We start from the raw sequence: 20,314 nt of genomic DNA, 5'->3' as shown, positions 1-20,314 counted from the left end.
GGCGGAGCGTCGCGAACCACGCTTTTATTTCCCTTCGGAGCTGATAAGGGGTCGTGGAAATTTCTACCACTCAGTCCACTGTCGTCTCACACCCTTTTACCGACATCCACGTCTTCTTCATCGGCATTTTTTTCACTTTTACGTCGCGCTGGGAAGATATAATTCGCGAAGTGGCGGCGGTTTTTATTGCGGGAATATCGCGGCAACCACCGTCTCTATTTAGTTTATAGAACCGCTCGCGACCGTAGCGCTGCTCTTTACGATCGTGCCGGATATTGAATTAGTTTTCTCCTTTCCTATTTTTCCAGTGTACGGGATTCGCTGTATTCGGCGATCGAAGAAAGTTGCATGGATAAAGAGAGTGGGAGGGAGAAAGGGAGGAAAAGTCGACGAAAAAAGAAAGGAACCGATGTTGCGTGCTTTTAACGCGGAGACGTTGAGGCAAACATAGCCGTCATAAACGTGGTCCCGGCCCAGGATCATAATAACTTAGCGCAGATTTAGCGACGGTAAAAAACGCGGCTAGCTCACATTTATTACAGGGCTGAATTACCTCGGCAGAGTGGCTGGCCGGAATCGCGTGAAAGACTTATCGCCCTCCACGTATCCGTCATAATACCTGACCCACGACAATGTCTTCAACTACGCGTTAATAATACTGGTTGTTTCGTTAATTGACTACCGGCACAGGCACCACAGTCGCGGTTGAATAAAAATAAAACGTGGATCGCATAACAAAAGATAGTCGAGAGGTAGTAAACTGGAAAATATACAGTCACAATATATAAAGTAAATTACTGTTATTAAAAGTGGCTCTTTTCGTATTCGCCATAAATTTTTTTCAGAAATTACCTCTCGCGCGTTTACCGTCGCAATCGCAATTGAATTTTATTTGACTTCGAGAGATATTTAACACGCGAGAAGCGTTTAACGATGGAAGACGTCTGCCTCGTTGTTAATATATCTCTGTTTCGTTGAAAATGTTAATTGTACGAAGAAAATAATAGAAACGCAGGGAAACTCGTTAAAAAATAACACCGCGAGCGAAAGTTGACGGCTGCGCAATTATTATTATTATAGACGGTGAAACGGAACATTGTCCAGAGACTTATGAATAATTACGCGAAAGGGGAACATCGAAATAAAAACAGATAGTGGCGAGGCTAACCGGAAAAATTACTGGGTCATTTCGTGGGGTTTGCGTGTAAATAGAAAGTAAGGCGACCGCGCTTTAGAAGGTTCGCCCGGAATCCAAAGTTAAGTGCTGGAAATTAATCGAGAATTACTGAGCATTTGAACGCGAGGTTTCGCCGTTGAATGCTCCAGTAATTAATTCACCGGCGAAATCGTACTGTAGACTATTCGTCGATTACCTCTATACACTCGCAATTACCCGTGATAAATATATTTTATTTTATCTTCAAATACTGTTTATTTTACTTTCTTATTATTACTAGAGTCGCTTAACGAAACCTCATACCATTATGAAAATGATTAACAATTGTTCCTCAATCTCCATCGTGTTTTCGATACGTGTAGTTAATCTCCATGATAAATACATTCTCATCTATCTTTTCCTTTGTTACTTGAATTATTTAATATAATCTTGTGAAACGACTAACGATTATTTTATCAATCGTGCTTCTCATTCGTTCAGTTAATGCTGTTAACAAATATATTTTCTTATTATTTAAATCACTGAATAAAATTTATAGATCACTGTGAGAACGATTAACAATTATCGTTCATTATCCATCATATTTTCGATTACGCTAATTCTATAACATATTTTATTTTATCTGTATACCTCTTGCTTCTTATTATCTGAATCATTTAACACAATCTTCTACCACTGTACGAGCAATTAGCAATCAAAGTGCTCAATGTCATCCATCAAATTTCCGACGCGTCCAGTTAATCTGACCCATAATATTCCACAATTTTCCCGACTGACACAAATTTCCCTGAATTCGCGAAACAATAAGCGGGTATCGTGATTCGTCCGTGCAATTTCTCCGTCAACCAGCCGACTAATCGTTGTCACCGGCAATTATTCACCAAAATGTCCGTTCGCAGTTTCGGTGGCGATGCAATAATTACCCGGCGACTTTCGTATACGCGCGTTCACCCGCACGCGGATCCTTCATTTCCCCGGTGGTTATCGTCGTTTCGCAGTGAGAACGCTTTTGCACGAGCGTTAACGAGTCGCCGGAAGTTTGCACCGACTTTGTCGAACGATGCGTGACGCGCATTAAACATCTTGAAATTATTTCCACGACAATCTCTTGTTCCTCAAGAAATAGAACGGAACTTCCACAACTTTTCATCCGTGAATATTGGCACACGATAACGCGGAGTTTCACGAAAGACGTGGACTCGCGTCGAATGGGACCTTAGATGGGGTTAAGAACCGCGATTTCGTAAGTTAAGGTAAGGGGATGTAAAACGGGCGACCCACAAGTTAAAAAGTTTTCTTAATCAAGTTATTTAATTTACGTTCTCACACTTTTTGGCAGAAGTTATAGAAGTCAGAGTATAAAGGCAAAGGCATGGGGCGGATGTACTTCGTCGCTTCAAATTCTTAGGATAGTTTCCGTACCTGCTTCAAAATTTAGAGAAAATTGAGTAATCGTTAAAAGATACGAAAGATCTTCAAGCTTGTTACTTTAAACGTACCAATGACTGAAGCGTAAGATTTGCTTCAAATTCTCCAAAATGCATTGTTACAAAGCTATGATACGAATCATGATCGTTCTAACCACTTTGATAGTTGCAGTGTTAATTTCATATTTTCTTCTACAAAGAGATTATACCAAAGAAACGCATGCACAGTTCAAGATAAAATTTTATTAAAAATAAAAGGTGTCTTAAAACTCTCGAGTAGAAGCGTAGCTGTTCTTACAAGAGATGTCTTAAGACTCTCGTGTAGAAGTGTAGCTATTCTTTCAAGAAATTTGCTTGGAAGTTGCGCGTTAGTCATGTTAGTACATGGAAGACATCCGTCAAGTCGATTCAGCCTTCGAATGCTATTGTACTTCGGTTTACCGCAAGAAACTGTTGGCTAGAATCTACTTGCTTGTTAGGATGTATGTAAGTTGGTATTCGCGTGTGGTGTGGTACAGTGGAGTTGCGCCAGTGCCAAGAGGAAAGTAATGAAATAACATGTGCTTATGAAGTATCTCGGGAGTTGGAAGCGTACAAAGTATGACGAGGAGAATTTTAAGGAGGATATATTAAACTCGCAGTCCCGGATATACCGGTGGGAAAAGAGAGAAAAAGAAAATTGGTATGGCATGGAAATTCTATTCCATTTCATTCGAAGCTTCCGTAACGGCATCGATCGATGAATTCTTCGAGACACTTCTGACAAATAGAGGGGACGAGATGAAATAAGTCTGATCGTATCGTATTTCTTCGCTGTAATTACTATTATTTTCCAACGCAGCGATGGTACGTTTCGATCAGTCGGTAAAATTCGATTATGCGAAAAGTATTAAATTACGCGGGGCTCGAATTTTAAACGACTCGAAAGCTATCAATTGTTGAAAATATTACGGTGGAAAGGGTGTGGGGAATGCATGTACCTGGATCAGCAGCATGGGGGAGAACAGAATGGAATAATGGGTAATGCGATTAAACGTGCTTGTTCGAATTTTATTCCGCCACGACGACCAAGGGTGGAAAATAAATACGATCGTTCCGATATTTATTGCGAGTCGATCGTCAAACAATCATTGCAAATATGTTTTTATCAGATAGAAATGAAACTTCGATGGCACTCGTGTTGATCCGCCTATTTCGGTGCTTACTGTTCCCCTATTATCCCTATAGATAGTACATTCGAAACATCGGTTCTTTCTCATTGAGAATGTAATTTATACAATATGAAAACATCAACCATATTTTGATATCAATCTTTAATCTCTGATATCAAAGTATTTTTTTTTTTTTTTTTTTGGTCGGTAGGTTTAGTAATAACAGTATATAGATAAATAAGTTGAATTGCTGTAAAGCGCTTAAATGTGTAAATTGTAATGAGATCATCGTGGCATTTATAATGTATGCCAATTATTTATCGGAATTCAATAGGAAATTCGAAACAGAATAGCGTATTAATTCCTTTCATCCTTTGCTTCTTTTTTTCCTGTTTTTCTTTTTTTTTTTTTTGGTTTTTTTCTTTTTTTTTTTTTTTTTTTTTGAAAGAAACAATTTTTGCTAATTCGGAAAACTGGGCATATTCACGAAAATATGTATTAAATGAAAATCGTCGAGTGGCGGTAAACATTCTACCATGGGAGATGATAGTTTTTATGATATTCGTAAAATATCGATATAATTTCGAAAGCATCCCGACAATATGTTAAAGTAAAAATGTGTTAACGCGTCTCTGTTTTATTCGTCTTTTTTTATTTCAGTGCCGACGGGAAAGCCTATAATTACCAGTGCTCACAACACGTCTGCCACGTCCATTTATTTAGCATGGAAAGCGCCCAGTCCTGATACCATTCATGGAGAATTCCTCGGTTATCGAATCGGGTATAAACCTCGAGACAAACCTTACATGGAAGAAAAAGAAGTGTATATCCGTAATCCAGCCATTGACGTAAGTTACGTAAGAAATCGTTCGAATCTCTCATACTTAACATTACGTCGTCATTCCTCGTTTAATAAATTTCATATGTTTTGTTTCATTATAGAATCACACAATCCGCAATCTTCAAACATACACTCAATATCTAGTGTCGTTGCAAGTATTCAACCCAGAAGGGCATGGCCCTGCGACCACCATCTCCGTAATGACTGACGAAGGAGGTAAGATCAAAAATTTGTTTATTATTACGTAGTCATTAAATATCTGATAAAAGGACAAGAGATTTAACTACACAATTGTCTTCGACATCCGTTTTCGTTTATAATTTGGCGCTTTAAAACTGAACGTGCCGATAAAACAGAATATTCATTGGTTTCTTTGTATCTTCGGTCGATAAATGCAATTTCGAAGATATCTACTTTATCTAAATTCGAAAAGGAAGATTCCTGCAATAACGTTCTCTTACCAGCGATCACATAAAATTTAAAGGGATCTAAAATACCTGATGTTGGAAAGGTAGTACAATGAGTTCTCAAGGTTTCAAACATTAATGGAGTAGGACAAAATGAAATTAAATAAAATCTAGAACGTTTTTAATCAGAATTAAACGAGAATGCCACTAAATTTGATTGGCCTTTCACTAGATGCTATCAAGTTTTTGCTTTACACCCGGGTGATAAGAATTTGATAAACCCTCGTTCGTGGTTTATAGACCTCGTATCAAAATCGTAACATTTTTATCTTTAGCACGTAAAAAAGATACACTTCCTAAAGTAATAAAAGCGTGTCCCATCACGCATCATTTTATGACATTCTATAGCCATTCGGTTGACGATAGAATAATTTAATTATGCAGTCTAAACCAGTGCCTTTCTTTGAGCCGTCTCTATCTGTCGAGCGCAATGATTATGCGGGAGGCAGATAACACTTGCTAACGTAACATTCAGAAGATAGCGTACAATCTTTCAGTAACTGACGCAGTTAATATTATTTGAATTCACCATACATCAGTCGCTTTTTCCCAGAGCGTATGCATGAATTCCACGTTTCGTAAAGTTTATGCAAATCATGGTTATTTCGGAGACGATCGTATCTTTATACGCCTTTCTTGATGGTCCATTCGTTTCTAACTACGTCCCTGATTTCCGTACGGTCTTCAATTTTGTCCCTCTTTCTCGTGGCTGTCACACGTCGCATTTGCTCTCGCTGAATTTTAGGTCTTGGAACTTGGAACACTTTACTATGTAGCGGTCTTCCTATGTACAATCGCCACTAGAGGAATCACGGCAGAATACCATTCGCAGAAGTTATTCCCTCCATTCCTCCCAACTATCCAATACCTACAATACGATCTTTGACCTGACTCCATTACCCCTGCCTAAAATACGATCTGCTAGGTAGTGTTACTGATGAATTCACCGGCAAGTAGGTATGTTTCCTTTGCTCCGTTCCGTTCCTCTATTTCTCTATTGCCCTTCTAAATTCTCTCTCGCACACCTTTGGTATTATGATGCTTAGCGCACACAAATTCAACATAAGGAAATCTATAGTGTTATTGAAACAGACAAAAACATTTGGTTCTCCAATTGGAGATATCTTACCAGTTTCAACTACTATCGCAGCCGCCCTGATACGTAATTACTCAACGGATTATTCATTATCAGGATCCCGATTACTTGGAACTTCGTTTTGTTCTTTGCGATTTCCTTTAGCATACGTAGCTGACATTGAAAGAATACATCGAACGATTTTAAATGACCATTTTACATTGTCTCTAATTCGATGTTGCAGCAAGATCAGTTATTTATTAAAGGAAAATATCTCGAGCGAGGCGACATCTGCTCCAAAATCGATGTGACGATCGTAGCGCCGATGGTACTCTAATGATATCATCATGCATCGTCGCCACAGATTCTTATCGACTGGTGAAAGACGACGCCATCGTCGCATCACGACCGAATACTCGGCACTCGGATCACGTTTTTGACAATGACAGTTACAGGCCACGTGGTACGAAGATCGAACTTTACGTCCCTGAAAGCCCACTCGCCAGCAGGTTTCCAGCTGCTCTTCACCACGTCCATGAGTAACCATCGTTTTGTGCCGTCGACGGCGCTTTGCTCTCTCTCAAGAGAGGGCACGGTCGAGATTTTCATGGTCGTCGGCACGATTTTCAGTGACCTGTCGTCGCCGTTTCGTGATTCATACGGGCCTAATCCCCAACCTAACCCCTATTCACCTTCGCCGTTGCTTCACGTCTACCGATCGGTTTGTACGAATTTTCGTTTCTCTGAAAATCCATACACGTTGGTACAGGGCAGGGACCGCGATAAGAGAGGCAGTGCGCGGAGAATCGGCGGAGCAACGAGGATCGAAGAGACAACGATGAGAAACAAGAACGGATAGCCCGTAAGCGAGAGAAAGAAAGTCTGTAACGTGGTGGGGAGCAGAGGCAAAAAAATAAAGAGAAAGAGGGGAAGAGTTAGGGGTTGCGGGAGAAGAAGAGAGATGGTCGGAAACGTCGGTGGATAAACAGAGAGGCAAATGAACAAAGAAGAAGGAAGATAGAACGAGGGAAGAGGAAGAAAGAGATAGGCAAAGCAAAGGGAGGGATTGCCACGCTGTTTCGGTCGTCGCCATTGGCGCGCCCCTTCGTTTCACGATCGATTTTCCACGATTTTTCACTCCAATATGCGCTACTTCCTCGAGAAGAGTATCGGAGTACGTGGTGAACGTGACACGTCAAAGTCGCCTCTTGTCTCGGCGTGAAGAAGACGCGATAAGCGGGAACAGCCGAAGGAAACGCGTTACAAACACGCTATATACACGTTCATATATATATAAAACACTAATACTTGGTGCCTCCTTCTCGCATATGGCTGTGTAACGTGTTCTCCACATACCCCTCTCTCGTTCGTTTTCCTTCCCTCTTGCCTCCTTTCTTTCTCTCACGCACATTTCCTGGCGCACGTGTATGCCGGCTTGTTAGAAACACTGTGCGCCTGTAGAGTGCGCGCGCTCGTGCTTCTCGTGCATTCTCCGTCTCGCTCCATCCTCTTTGTACGTACACGTTTCAGCGCAGCGCGTCGTCAGTGCTCGTCGCCTGTATTCGTGAACGTGAGTTTCTCTCCCTCTTTCTGTACCTGTCTGTCTGTTTTCTTCCTGACTGGAAGCAAGTCGGAGAAGCGAGTGTAGAGAGCTGGAGTCACGGTTTACCGTACGCGCGAGAACGTTGTACGTTGGTGATCGCAGAGGCAAGCAGTGTGTGTGGCAGCGTTCGTGTTCCTCGCTTGAGAGCAGTGCGTTTTGTCACTCTCGCAGCATCGCAACGGTGCTCCATTGCTAGTCCCGAGATGTCGATGGGACGTTATCTTGATTAGGCTCTCTCGCAGTTAGATCTGTCATATTGTGAAGTTACTCGTGAAGATTCTTCGTGCGGTACAGTTTGAAATGGCGTTTGATTCACCGCGCGAACGACGCCTCTTCAGTGCCAGTGACGCCTAGTGTGAGAAAGTTTTCAGTGATTTGCGCACACCACGTCGTATAGTACCGGCCGTACTCTTTTTTTTTTTGTTTGTTTGTTTGTTTTTTTTTTTTTTTTTTTTTTGTTAAGTTAAATCGAGGATACTCGAAACACAGAGAATCGTATGGTAATGATCGGCCTAGTAAGTGATCCGGGTTGAGAGTTCGACATGGGCGGAATCGTGGCTCGAGGTTGAAGGGTCGATATAGCGTGAAGGGTTCTTCGCACAGTGCCAAAATGACGCTGGATCGGTTGCATTCAATTGGCCGTGCGAATACTTCCTATAAGGATTTCGATACTCATCGAATATTCCCATCGGTGTAGTTCTCTCGGATCGACGTTACCTTTCATACAGCGTCGTGACAATTCGTAATGCAATCCATGTTGTTTTCGTAAAGTACATTGACAGCGCATCTTATAGAAATATTACTATTGTTACTACAGAAATATTATTGTTCGACGTACATGCACTTATTTTGTTTTCGTTAGACATTGAGTTATCGCGGTTATATGAATAAGAAATAACTGTCAGTCTACGTAGCGTTACACGAAATACATGTCAATGTCATCCGCTTTGATAATTTATTCTATCTGTGTATCCGCGAATATAGCATATCGCTACGTAGTCCACTTTAATCGACCTTCGCCAGTGTGTAATTGAGTGTAACCTCGTCGACGGTTTTCTCTCGGGGAATGTTGGAACAAGGGTCGTCGGTGCAGTGTCAGGTATGACGAGTACCATCGACGACAAAAGGCAACACCCTTCGCCCTCGAATCTGTCTGGCTGAAAAGCGACGTCTCGTACCAAACGAATCGATTCGTCTTCTGGTGGTCGATCGGCGCGATCCCACGCGACACGCGGTACGGCCAACCTATGCAAATAGCACATACATCGTTGTATGATATCAGTCGGTTTGTGGTGGCCCGAGTTTGCACGTTTTCCGGCGACTTATCGCGGAATTGGATATTTCTTGTCGCAAAGGATATTGGAATCGGAAATAACAGGCGTCTCTCTTTCTCTCTCTTTCTCTCTCTCTCTCTCAACCTCTGTTGGTCTAACGTCTTTCTTGCGAAACGGAAGTAGATAGGAAATCGTTGATAGTTTGCCGATCGTCGCGCACGAAATATCTACGATGTTCTTTCAAGTCGATTGTACACGAAGTGTGTCAGAATGTATAGAAATTGCTTAGGTGAATAGACACAAAAGCAATTGACAATGTTTTTAATGAATATTCACGTTATTACACTTTCAAACCACCGTTATAAATCACGTGCAATTTGCATAGAGGAGTATGATAGTTATCTTAAGTAGGTATACCAAAAATGGCAGAATATATCGCGCCATATAATGCCATGTAATTTAACCACATTTCTTTTTATTATCCGAATGCCCCGAGTTTACCCTTGAACCGGTGCCCACACATTATGATACACCCTATGTAAGTACACTCGTCGAGGCTTCGCAGGCCAATGAGTCATCCTTTATTGCGGAACATGAATTTTCAACCGAGATCAACGGAAATGTTTTTCCGCGTTTATATCCTCGTTGTCCGAGCACGTCGGAGCTGGTCTCAATTTTCTTTCCGTCTAGCTTTCCGCACAACTGGGATAGACGTAGGACGTGAAGTTTCTCCGTGACGTATAAATGTCAAGGCTCGTGGTGCTTGTGCACGCGTGCAGCGCCGCTGCGGCCGGTTCTCGGCTAACTTGCGGTTAATATCGCAATCGTTGAGTCATAATTGCGAGTCGTCCATTTGCTCGTGCTTCGTCTCCTAAATCGAACGTGAACAATTCCTCTTTGTTTCAAGAGCTTGCCATTATTCTTAACACCAGGGAAATTTTCTTACGTTCGGTCTCGTTTGAATCGCGCGATCTTTGCGCACGGAACTACTCCGAGATTTTTCCTGCACGTTCTACTCCCATCGCTGCACAAAATGGAATCGTGTCGATGGATAAAAAGATAGAAACACGCGTAATTCTTGGAGAGATCGTTACGCGCGTATAGCTTTCGACAACTGTTTTTGTTAGAAGCGTGAGACACACGTTGCTGGATCCTCGACACGCCGCCGAGGCGTTTGGCCGCGTGTCCCCTCGATCTTGACGTACTAAAAATATAAGGGGAAGCCGTTTTAAAACGTTCCAGAGGGGCCGTGTAATTATTGCTGCGCGACCGGCGAATAGCAAAGTTGATGCGCTCGTTGCTGCCGCCGGCGTCTCCGCTGTTGCTACCGGCGCTGTCGCTGCCTCTCGGTGTACAGCTCGACGAGAAACAATCGAGGTCATAATTCCGACTAATTGAGGCACTCGACCACACAATTAGGACAACGCGCGAGTTGGGAAGCGGCGATGATCGAATTTATTTTTTTCCACCGGAGCCCCCTTTTTATCTCGCAATTCCCACGTGTGTTTCTCGCGCTCGTGAAACAAAGCGTAAAAAAGAAAGAAAGAGTAAGAGAACAAGTCCGATGGGAGAGCAACCAAATTAGGATAACAAGTTCGATCTCGAGCCACGTTAATATTCCGGTCACGTTGTACGGACGTGTACGCGACGCGCGGAGGTATATCGGGTCGCCAGGATGCAGCACGAACGAAATCATCGCTTCGTTAGCTTCGATCCTTGCTGTCCGATACGCCTCGACAATTTCTTATTCCTTCAGGCAACCGAGGGACGCGCCAATCAATCGATCCGTTCGATCGTTCTCCTCTTACACCTTGTGCACGCCCTCGCGCCCGTTACGGGGTAAAATCGTATTTGGAAAATATGATCGTTCACCAGTGAGCACCCTCTTACGTTCGAACGATTCGAACGATCAAACGATCCGGATCGAACTGGTTCGATCGTGATCGTGAACTCGGACAATCGTGGGGTGCGATGAGACGACGTAAACTGTGCTTCTACCCCGTGGACCACGGGCCCACGTTTTAAACGTAGTGCTGCAAACACAGCCGAAAAACAGCGATGAACTTTCGCGGAGACACGATTCGTACGGCGGACCGTCTTGTCGCGTATTGTTCCCGTGGTTGGTGTGCGTATCCGCGCGGTGTGCCGTCCCAAGGGTGAGACAAGCGCGATGAGAACGCCGGTAAGAGTAACGAGGATGGACGAATTCGTGAAATAGCCCGGTGGAGAGCGAACGAGCCACGCCGTGTACCGTGCCGTGCCGTGCCGCACACCACGCCACGCCACGCCGCGCTTCACAGCTGCAGCTGCAAAACGAAAATGTCGTGGGCCAGGATAGCCAGTGCCGCTCAACTTGCGGCCGCAGTGGCTATCATCCTCCGGATATTGTTCGCATCCGCGGATCCGATCGCATACACGGACGATCAAACATACGAGCAGACCACCTACACGGCCCCAGTCTCCTCCACCGAGAATGACAGCGACGTTTATCGAGGTAAATGTAATCACAAGATTGACCACCATAATGTTTTTGAGTAGGTGGCGGTTGTGGTCGGAAGATGAACAAAAAATTTGACTTTCTGCCTTTTTTACGTTTTTTTTCTCTTCGGTGATATTCCAAGGAGATGGATAAAAAAGAGAAGATAAACATTTACATTTTAGTATAAAAATAGAAGAATTAATTACGCGAAGTTGAGCGTGTTTATGCCAAGCAGATTGTCGTCGAGTTGGAAGTATCGGAAAAAGAAGCAAAAGACATTGGGAATTTATTCAATTAATCACCGGCGTAGCTGATCCTGAAGCGATTCATTGCCGATGATAAATAAACTGCGACAAAGCTATATCATCATAAATACAGTCTTCGTACAGGATGCTTCATTATAGGTAGCCTTTCGATGAACAATTTTACATTCGCCATATGTCACGACCTCCGACATATTCTGGAATAGTCCGAAACATATGGATACGATTAATGCCACAAAATTTGTCGATAATACCCCGCAGTATTATGAATAAAAAAAAAAAAAGAAAGAAACATTGCTTACTAACGTAACATGCGTCAGGAAGAAATCTCCCATAAGACATACTTCCCTTCATCCTTTTTCAATTTTTCAAAATGGGAAGACTCGCGATCTATACAAAATTAAATGTTCAACAGGTACCTAGCGTTTATCTTACGATATATTTTCTACAATATCGCGAAAGAAATACTGCTCTACAAACATAACACGTAGAAAACAAAAATTATCCGTAAGTCGTTTCTTGCTTCCTTGTTCTTAACTTTTCGGATTCAAAAATCTCGCCATTAAATTCTTAAGAGATATTCCGCAGGATCGCAGATCGATAATCGATACGCAGCGTTCGCTGCGAAAAAGATTTTCCTGTCGCGTGCACTGGAGTGACGTTCGCGCGCCACTTGTTTCCTTTTCCATCTCGATTCCGGGGAACAAGGTGCAGCGCGCGTGTATTACATTTCTCTCGCGGAATCCACTTCTGCTTGTCTAACTAGCGCAGCGTAGCGTAGGAACGCGTTGTCTCCTTCTTGATCCCGTCTCCTTCTTCCCTATCTGGCTTGGTCTGTTTCTCCTGAAACGCACCTTGCCGCCGCGCGACGTTACGTAAGCGGTTTAGCGCGGATTTGCGGGCACGTACGTTGTCATAAAGGCATGAAAACAGCGCGTTGCGTTTCCTCTGGTGTGCGATCAGGTTCCGAACCGTAACCACGAAACTAGTTCTGGCCGCGGGAAGGAAACAGCCGCCAAGAAATCGTCGTCACTCGATCCTGTGCACACCCTCCGCCAGGAAGTGAGTAGCATTTCCGTCCGACGAATAGTCGACCAGACCTCTGCTCCTTCCTTTTCGACACGACCTTTTTTCGGTCCAGTTTTGCAACCGCCATTCACGGATCGTCATTCGCGAGGAAGCGTGATCCGCCTGCAAAATACAGATTTCTTCTCTCTGCATCGTTGCAATAATCACGTTCCGGTTGACCTCATAGGATCGAACAGGTATAGAAATATGGAAATTCGGTCCTGTCGAGCGTAGATATTCTATTTCTTTTTTTTCTTTTTTTTCTTTTTTTTCTCTCGTTTTCAGTTCGTTTTTGGAAGTCGGAGCACGTTAAAAACACGAGGCATTCAGTCGGTCTATTTTTACGCGAGAGAGAAGAGAACTTCAAGGCCGCACATTCTACTTTACATGGTCGAAAATGTTTAGACATGTTTGCGCGCATTTGCTAATGCCCATCGCGGAGGACGCGTATCTCGAATTAATGGCATCTTAATGGCCTTTCGCCCTCCGAGACTCACCTTGCTCCGACACGGTCGAGGGACGTCGTAATGTTCGATGCTTTGTAGTCGATGGCGTGAGCTGAAATATGTAACGCTTTTGGAGTTGCTGCTTTGGAATAAAAGAAACCGTGATGCAATTCTGTTCGACAGTGCATTTTGCTTTGAGTGAATCATGGTCATAAACTGTTTACTACGCAAGGTTATTTAAAGTGGTACAAGTCTATACTTTTATCAATCATTAATATAAGAAACGGTTGAACAGTACATTGAATAAATGAATCACCTCTTCGGAATAAGAGAAATAAGAAAAAGAAGAATAAGAGAATCGCGATGTAATACTGTATTATTAAAATAAAGTACACTTTGTGTCAGACGAATTATAAACTGTGTCTAAAAATGTTTAAAGAGCTAGAAATCTTATACTTCATTCGTTGATCGTTAAACTAAGTAAACACTTGACAATGCCATCGAATAAATAAATCGTTTCTTTGGAATAAAAGAACACGTGATGCAATTCTATTCTTATTCTATATGTCGAGTGAATCGCAGACATAAACAGTCTATTGCATAAAGTTATTTAAATTGCTACAAATTTATATTTTCGTTTATCGTTAATATAGGGAAGAGCTTAATATTGCATCAAATAAACGTCAATTTGTTGGCATCGAATAACGCAAGCTTTCAATGTAATTACGCAGAGTTACATAACGAAAAATCCGGTACTTTCGTTGTGCTCAATCATTCAAAAAATAACTCGACGCTGCATCGAATAAATATTAATTTACAAAAATCATAAAATATCAAGCGTGGAACTCGGATTTTCATATTTTACGGCAGTTGAATGTCAGACTAGCTTAAATTCCTAGTATATTTCGAGAGGAATGTTCAGCTTTGAGGAGTGCCGTGAGTCACCCGGCGTGAAACGCGTTAAAAGACGGCAAGCGATTTTGCCGTGGCACTGGTTCGAGGACGAAATCGCAACGGTGCAGGCTTAAGTAACGCAGCCGATCGAAAAGGTACGTTTCAAGTTCATAAACTTGCCGCCTAGGGAACGAGAAAGCAGGTAATGCGAAACAGGTAGTCGACGATCGTTGCTTTTCTTATCAACCGTTCCTTTCACTGGAGCACCGTTACTCATTGCTAACCGATCCTAATACAGCTACTTTCGCCCGTGTCTCTCTTACGCAGCACGAAACCACTCAGATATATCTCTGCGTCGATTCTTTCGGCAATGGGGAAGTGAATACATCTCTTATTTTAAGTTATTCTTGTAAATTACAGAAAATTGATGAAAAATGAGCAGATTCGTTAAGCCGAAGAGCTGAGAAATCTTCTAATTTACAGTTATAGCGTGGTTATTATGGATGTTTATGGATTTATGGAAAATATAAACGCATAGAATGCACATAATATGTAAAAACATATAAAATATTCGAAGCACAGTATTATATTATATATTGTTGTATGTTGGACTACATATTCAAATATATATTAATATTCTTTGGAATATTTACTAGGAAGGAAACGGAAAAGTTTCCGGTCAGATATATTTTTACTTTATATTTTAACAGCCATGATTTTTAAAAAATTCTAACTAATATTATATGAATATATAACATTGTTAATTATTTTACTGATCATATCCATAAGGATAGGTATAAACCTAATATTAATTAAAGTTCCTTTAGGTATTATTCTTGGAATATAAAATCAATCAAATTGCTCACTGATGTATCTACTTAAACCCTATCTTTCTTCAATTCAAAAAATATGAATTTGCATAAACATTCGCCATTTAAATACAACATACATTTTCATACCAATCTCGATTCTATTTTTCCCTTTGCCGCGTCATTTTCTTTCCCTAAAGATCACTCGAAGTGAATCGTTCATCGAATTGTTATCAAAGAAACACCCAGCAAACGCGCCTATTATATAAGAATTTTCTCGCTGTACATTTCCTGACAGTAATTCAACCGGTCAGCTGCATTCGACCACGAAAGAAAGTTGCTCCTAAACTCTACCTACGTAAGAAAACAGGATCAAGAAAATGTATGAAGTCATCCGTAACTTTAACTCCTAATTTAAGACTTTACACTTCAACGTTTTCCCTCAGGTGCGGTAAAACAGAAGTTTCTAGACAGCAAAGAAACGATGGAGAAAACGTTTTCCCGTGATCGCGTGCAACGTGGAAAAATGATGGGCCAAGAGACGCGAGTTCTCGGCGCGCGAAGATCCAAGCGGTCGATTCTCACCTTTCTCCTCGCAAGTTTTCCTCGGCCTGCAGAAGCGCGAACCGCGCTCGACCTTGTCTATTCACCATACACGATCACGTTCATTTTTCAGAAGTCGCGTACCGTGATACAACACTATTCGGTTGCGAATTCTAAAGGTCTTCGCGGCCGATTGTCGAGCACGTCGTCGTCCTTCCCTCTTCGCGTGAACGAGACGTGAATACGGATTACAAGGGAGTCCGTTCTCTTGCTCGAGCTTGGTTTTTCAACGACGAAGAAAAGCTCCGCTCGAGGGTGGAGATTTACGTAAAACGAGACGCGTCGTGAAACGCTTTTGCGACGAAACGTCGCGGAAAAATTATCGACTGCGTGGAAATGCGCGAATTTGCCGAGGGGTGAGTGTGAAATGCAACGGCTCGGCTGAATATGCTTTCGACATTCTTTGAAACTATGGACGATCGTGTTGGGAAAGTGAAAATTACACGTTCGTGGCTGAAACTTCAGCTTCCTTGTTAGGTTATTAGGTGAAACCGAAGTCTATCTCGTTGTCCTTAAGTAAACGTCCATCAACGGAGTTTACTTAACACAGCACATCAATACTTCTGTCCAGTATATAGCTTTTCTTCGTTGACAACGATTCATTTTCATGTCCAATAGGGCGTTTAAGGCACGAGTTTAGTGTCGTTTACAGATTGATTCGTCCGATACGATTTCTCAACAGTATCTCGTTATTTCGTTAAAGACTCAGTAGCGAAACAAAGTGCGAAAGTGTCGTATATGCAACATTATTAACCCTACTATTCTTTTCGCTTCTTCGTCTTCGTCTTCTTCTCCTTTTTCTGGAATATTTCAGTCAAAAAATACGTAGAATACTAAACGTAGTAAAATTATATCGAATATTAAAGCCAAATATTTAATAATCCATATAGACTTGAGAAGAACAGGATTAAAAAACGTAAACTATGCTATTGTTTCGTCAAAGTATAGTATAATACAAAGTGTATTATAATAATAAATACATTATGAAAACCCACTGCACGAATAGAAGGCACGAAGAAAATCTGTAATTTGAACAATAGTTAAAGTACGAGTACCTGAATTTCCTCAAACTTCATAAAATTGTGTGGATCTAAGCGATAAATTTTAACAAAAGCAAATGTTCTGCAAATTCTTGCAACTCTTTTCCACGATCATAAGACGAATTTAATAGAATTGGTCAACGTGAATTGGCTAAGAAGAAATTACAGATGTAATGTTACGTTATCGCGTCGTTTGTCTGTAATGGGTTAAAGAAACTTTCTTGCAACATTTTCACGCGGATAATCCTCTTACTCTTCGGTGTTGCGATATTGGTGGCTTCAATCATCCGTTGAAATCGCGACACCGCATCGTGCCGCTCGAATACACTGATGGCGCCTAACGTTCACGCGTCTAACCGTTGATGCGTAGAATTATTGCGCTTCAGAGAAGCACTGGAGAGTGTAGGTGTCATTATCGAATTCCGTTCGGTGCCCGCAGGATATCGGTTTCTCCCGAGTATCGTTTGAAATTGGATGTACAATCGAATGGCATTGCATTGAAGAAACATATCAATGAACAAATACTTTTATTCTTATGTTTATTTCATCTACGATATCTACGATTGCAATTCCTTTTGTATGACGATGGAAATTCGTGTGCAACCTTTCGCCCTGTCCACCCTCTTGTTAAAACTTGGCGAAATTCAATCGCCAAGCCATACAAGCGATGGATCGTTTCATATGTACATATTCCGTTTCGTCTCCCTCGATACGAGTACCAGATGTTTCGACGAGATAGGGGATCGAAAACATGAAAGCGGCGCGATAAAATTTGATCCAGTTGGATTGTTTCAACGCTACTAGTTATTCCAGGTATTTTCGAGAAATGGTAAAGAAGAAGAAGAAAGCAAAGAAGGTAGCTCCGATCTTAGGTAGCAGCTGCGGTCGTCCTGTACGAAAAGTGAATAGTGTCTATAGAGTTACTCGTCGCAGCGCGAGGGGTCTGAGAAGACACTCGAGGCGAAATTAATTATTCAGACTTTGGCCGTCGCAAGCTTGCTCTCGTCTTTGTACGCTGAAAATTGGAAAGCCACCTCGGAAGATGATGAGCGGCCTGACGATAAGGAAGGAAAAACTGACACGCCGACGAGTGCATCGACCGAAAAATAGTTTACGGAGCCGAGCGTTTTCGAGGGGTGCTTCAACTCGAGTATGACAAAATCGTTTCCGATGATCGCGTGCCAACGGCTTCCTTCATACTTGCTGCACGAAATGTGAAAATCATTCGAAATAACGACACCGTTCGTTCGTTCGGTTTGAGTATAATTAACGTTATAGCGCGTTAAAGATTTTATTGCATTTTTTAAACCTATAATTGACGTATAATAGTAAGCGAAATAACTTCGTAATAACGAAGTGTATGAAACCTTAGTAAATTTTATTTTCTTGATAATTTGGAAAATATTACGAAGCGTTATACTACCAATATATTAATTTATAAATTCATCGATCGTATATAATAGTAATTTATAACTCACAATATTTCCTTTTGTAAATTTCCGAACATTTTTGCTTACATAATTTATATAGTTTTGTAACTTTGATTTTCGTGTTGCCGTGTTCCAGTGCCAACGAAACCATTGAATCTGTCGTCCCACGGCATCACATCCACCACCATTGAACTGTCATGGGCCGAACCAGACTACGCCAATGGGATCATTTCCGGTTATCGCATTTACTACATGCATTCCAATTACACCGACGTCCAAATGTACAGAACCGACGAGTATGATGGACCAGTCATTGAATTCGTTTTGAAAGAATTAGGTGAGTTAGTTATATTAAAAACGGAGCAGTTCAAAAATATTTTTATCTCTCGTTTCTTCTTATTCACGTTGAAGGCGAGGCTCGTAATAAGCAAAGAGTACTAATATACAATTATCTATTTCGAGAACCGTTATTCGTGTAAAGAAACAAGAGACATCAGTGTGCGTAGCTTAACGATAAGCTGGAACTCTTATCATCGCGATGCGTTACATGCTCATCCTTGATAACTTCAGGTGAACGCATTGTTAGATAACACAAATTTGATCTTATTCATATGGTAAATTCTATGTTAGGTACTCAGTGGTATATAAAATATATGTGCACATATCGATAAAATATATTAGGACATATTTATATGCATGTCGGAGATGAAAGGACACCGGAGCCTTTCTTTCGGAATGTTTGGGAAAGTCCTCAATACTTTAATCCAGACTTTTTATTATAGCCGTACTTAAACAATAAAACTGAGAAATAGTTGTTTATGAGTCAAGTCAATTATGATTATCCGAGATTTATGACAGTGGGCTTGGGCTCGAAGTGACATAATGGGTCACTGAACGAAGCCACGGTCACGGGAGAGACGTGTACCTAACAGAGGTATAAAATAATTAAATAACTCTCCTTAAAAACAGGGATTAATCTGAGGAATACGGAGAGGAGTATATAAGGGCAGTTCCATTTGGATTGAGATTCAATTCGATAGGTTCGACTAGTATACAGAACGCTTGTCATCCCGTTGACCGTGTATTCGTTATCGAACCTAAATTCATCGTCATAGATATCACGATCACTTAATCATCGATATCATTTGTTAACTTTTATAACACATTCCCATAAATAAAATTCATCTGGTATAAGACAACTATGGACAACTCTCAGCAAGACTCGTTACACGCTCCGTTTTCCAAGGACATCACGACATGCATATTACAAAATATTATACATTATCAAATTATATACTATAGGTTATTGTATATATTAAATAGTATTTTCTAAATCGGGATTATAAAGTAATTGATGTTGGCTGAAACTATCTTCTGTATATATGCCATAAACACACTTTATTATGTTTTATTATAATATCAATTAATAATCCCAACTAAAAATTTATATTTCAATATTATTCAGATATTATTCTTATGTTATTAAATTTAATATTAGCCTTTATTCTATATCATTCTTCTATTGCAATATTTTATTATCAGATTGTATTTTAATAGTAAAATTCGTTCCTCCTGATTTATTTAGAGAACTCCTCTCCATCTAATCACTGGACCAAGTGATTGTACGATACTATATTACCTCAACTGATCAGTTAATTCCTTTCAGAACCATACACGGAATACAAGATATGGGTAAAGGCTTACACGTGGAAGAACGAGGGCGAGCCCTCAGACCATATCATTCGTCGAACAGATATTTCAGGACCCAGCGCGCCGTTGATCTTGAACGTTACTTGCCCGACTCACGATTCTGTCTACATCCAATGGGCCAGGCCGAATCTCTTTTGGGGTTCTATCGATTATTATTTCATCAATTATCGAATCGAGAATGACAATCGTTACGAGGAGATCGAAATGATGACGGAGAAGAATCATCTTGAGAGCGCGGTACGTTTCAGTTTGCTATAATTTTCACTTCGACTCCACCAGCCGCGACAGTTCTTCCACTTTCTTCGTTCTTCGTGTTTTCACTGAGAATAGCTGGTTTATTTCACGCGATGCTCTACCACGAAGAAAAAGAGACAGCCACCGAGAATTACTGGACTGGAACTCCGTTAACTGGAACCTTTCGTTTTCCCTATTCATCGATTATTTCTCTCAACTCTAGATAAACAATTTTTCCTTTTATCTGGTTTGATTAACAATTTCTTTGATAATAGCAAACGTAGAAAACTAGTTTATGAGAAATAGCAGTAGACTGACTTGCA

General features: G+C 41.2%; 1 protein-coding gene across 6 annotated transcripts in view; it reads left to right on the top strand.

Moving 5' to 3' along the window:
• LOC139989363 (putative receptor-type tyrosine-protein phosphatase mosPTP-1) overlaps nt 1-20,314 on the top strand; it is a 419,667-nt gene that overhangs the window by 388,291 nt on the left and 11,062 nt on the right. For 5 of the 6 annotated variants that reach the window (XM_072007638.1, XM_072007639.1, XM_072007636.1 and 2 more), the window contains 4 exons: nt 4,416-4,612; nt 4,698-4,812; nt 18,184-18,384; nt 19,714-19,994. In XM_072007638.1, coding sequence (XP_071863739.1) covers nt 4,416-4,612; nt 4,698-4,812; nt 18,184-18,384; nt 19,714-19,994 — 794 coding nt within the window. The remainder of the gene's footprint in view (nt 1-4,415; nt 4,613-4,697; nt 4,813-18,183; nt 18,385-19,713; nt 19,995-20,314) is intronic. The other variant, XM_072007637.1, reaches the window with a different exon arrangement.

This window comes from Bombus fervidus, chromosome 7, assembly GCF_041682495.2.
Source record: "Bombus fervidus isolate BK054 chromosome 7, iyBomFerv1, whole genome shotgun sequence".
NCBI lineage: Eukaryota > Metazoa > Arthropoda > Insecta > Hymenoptera > Apidae > Bombus > Bombus fervidus.
This window is presented reverse-complemented; position numbering and strand designations above follow the sequence as displayed.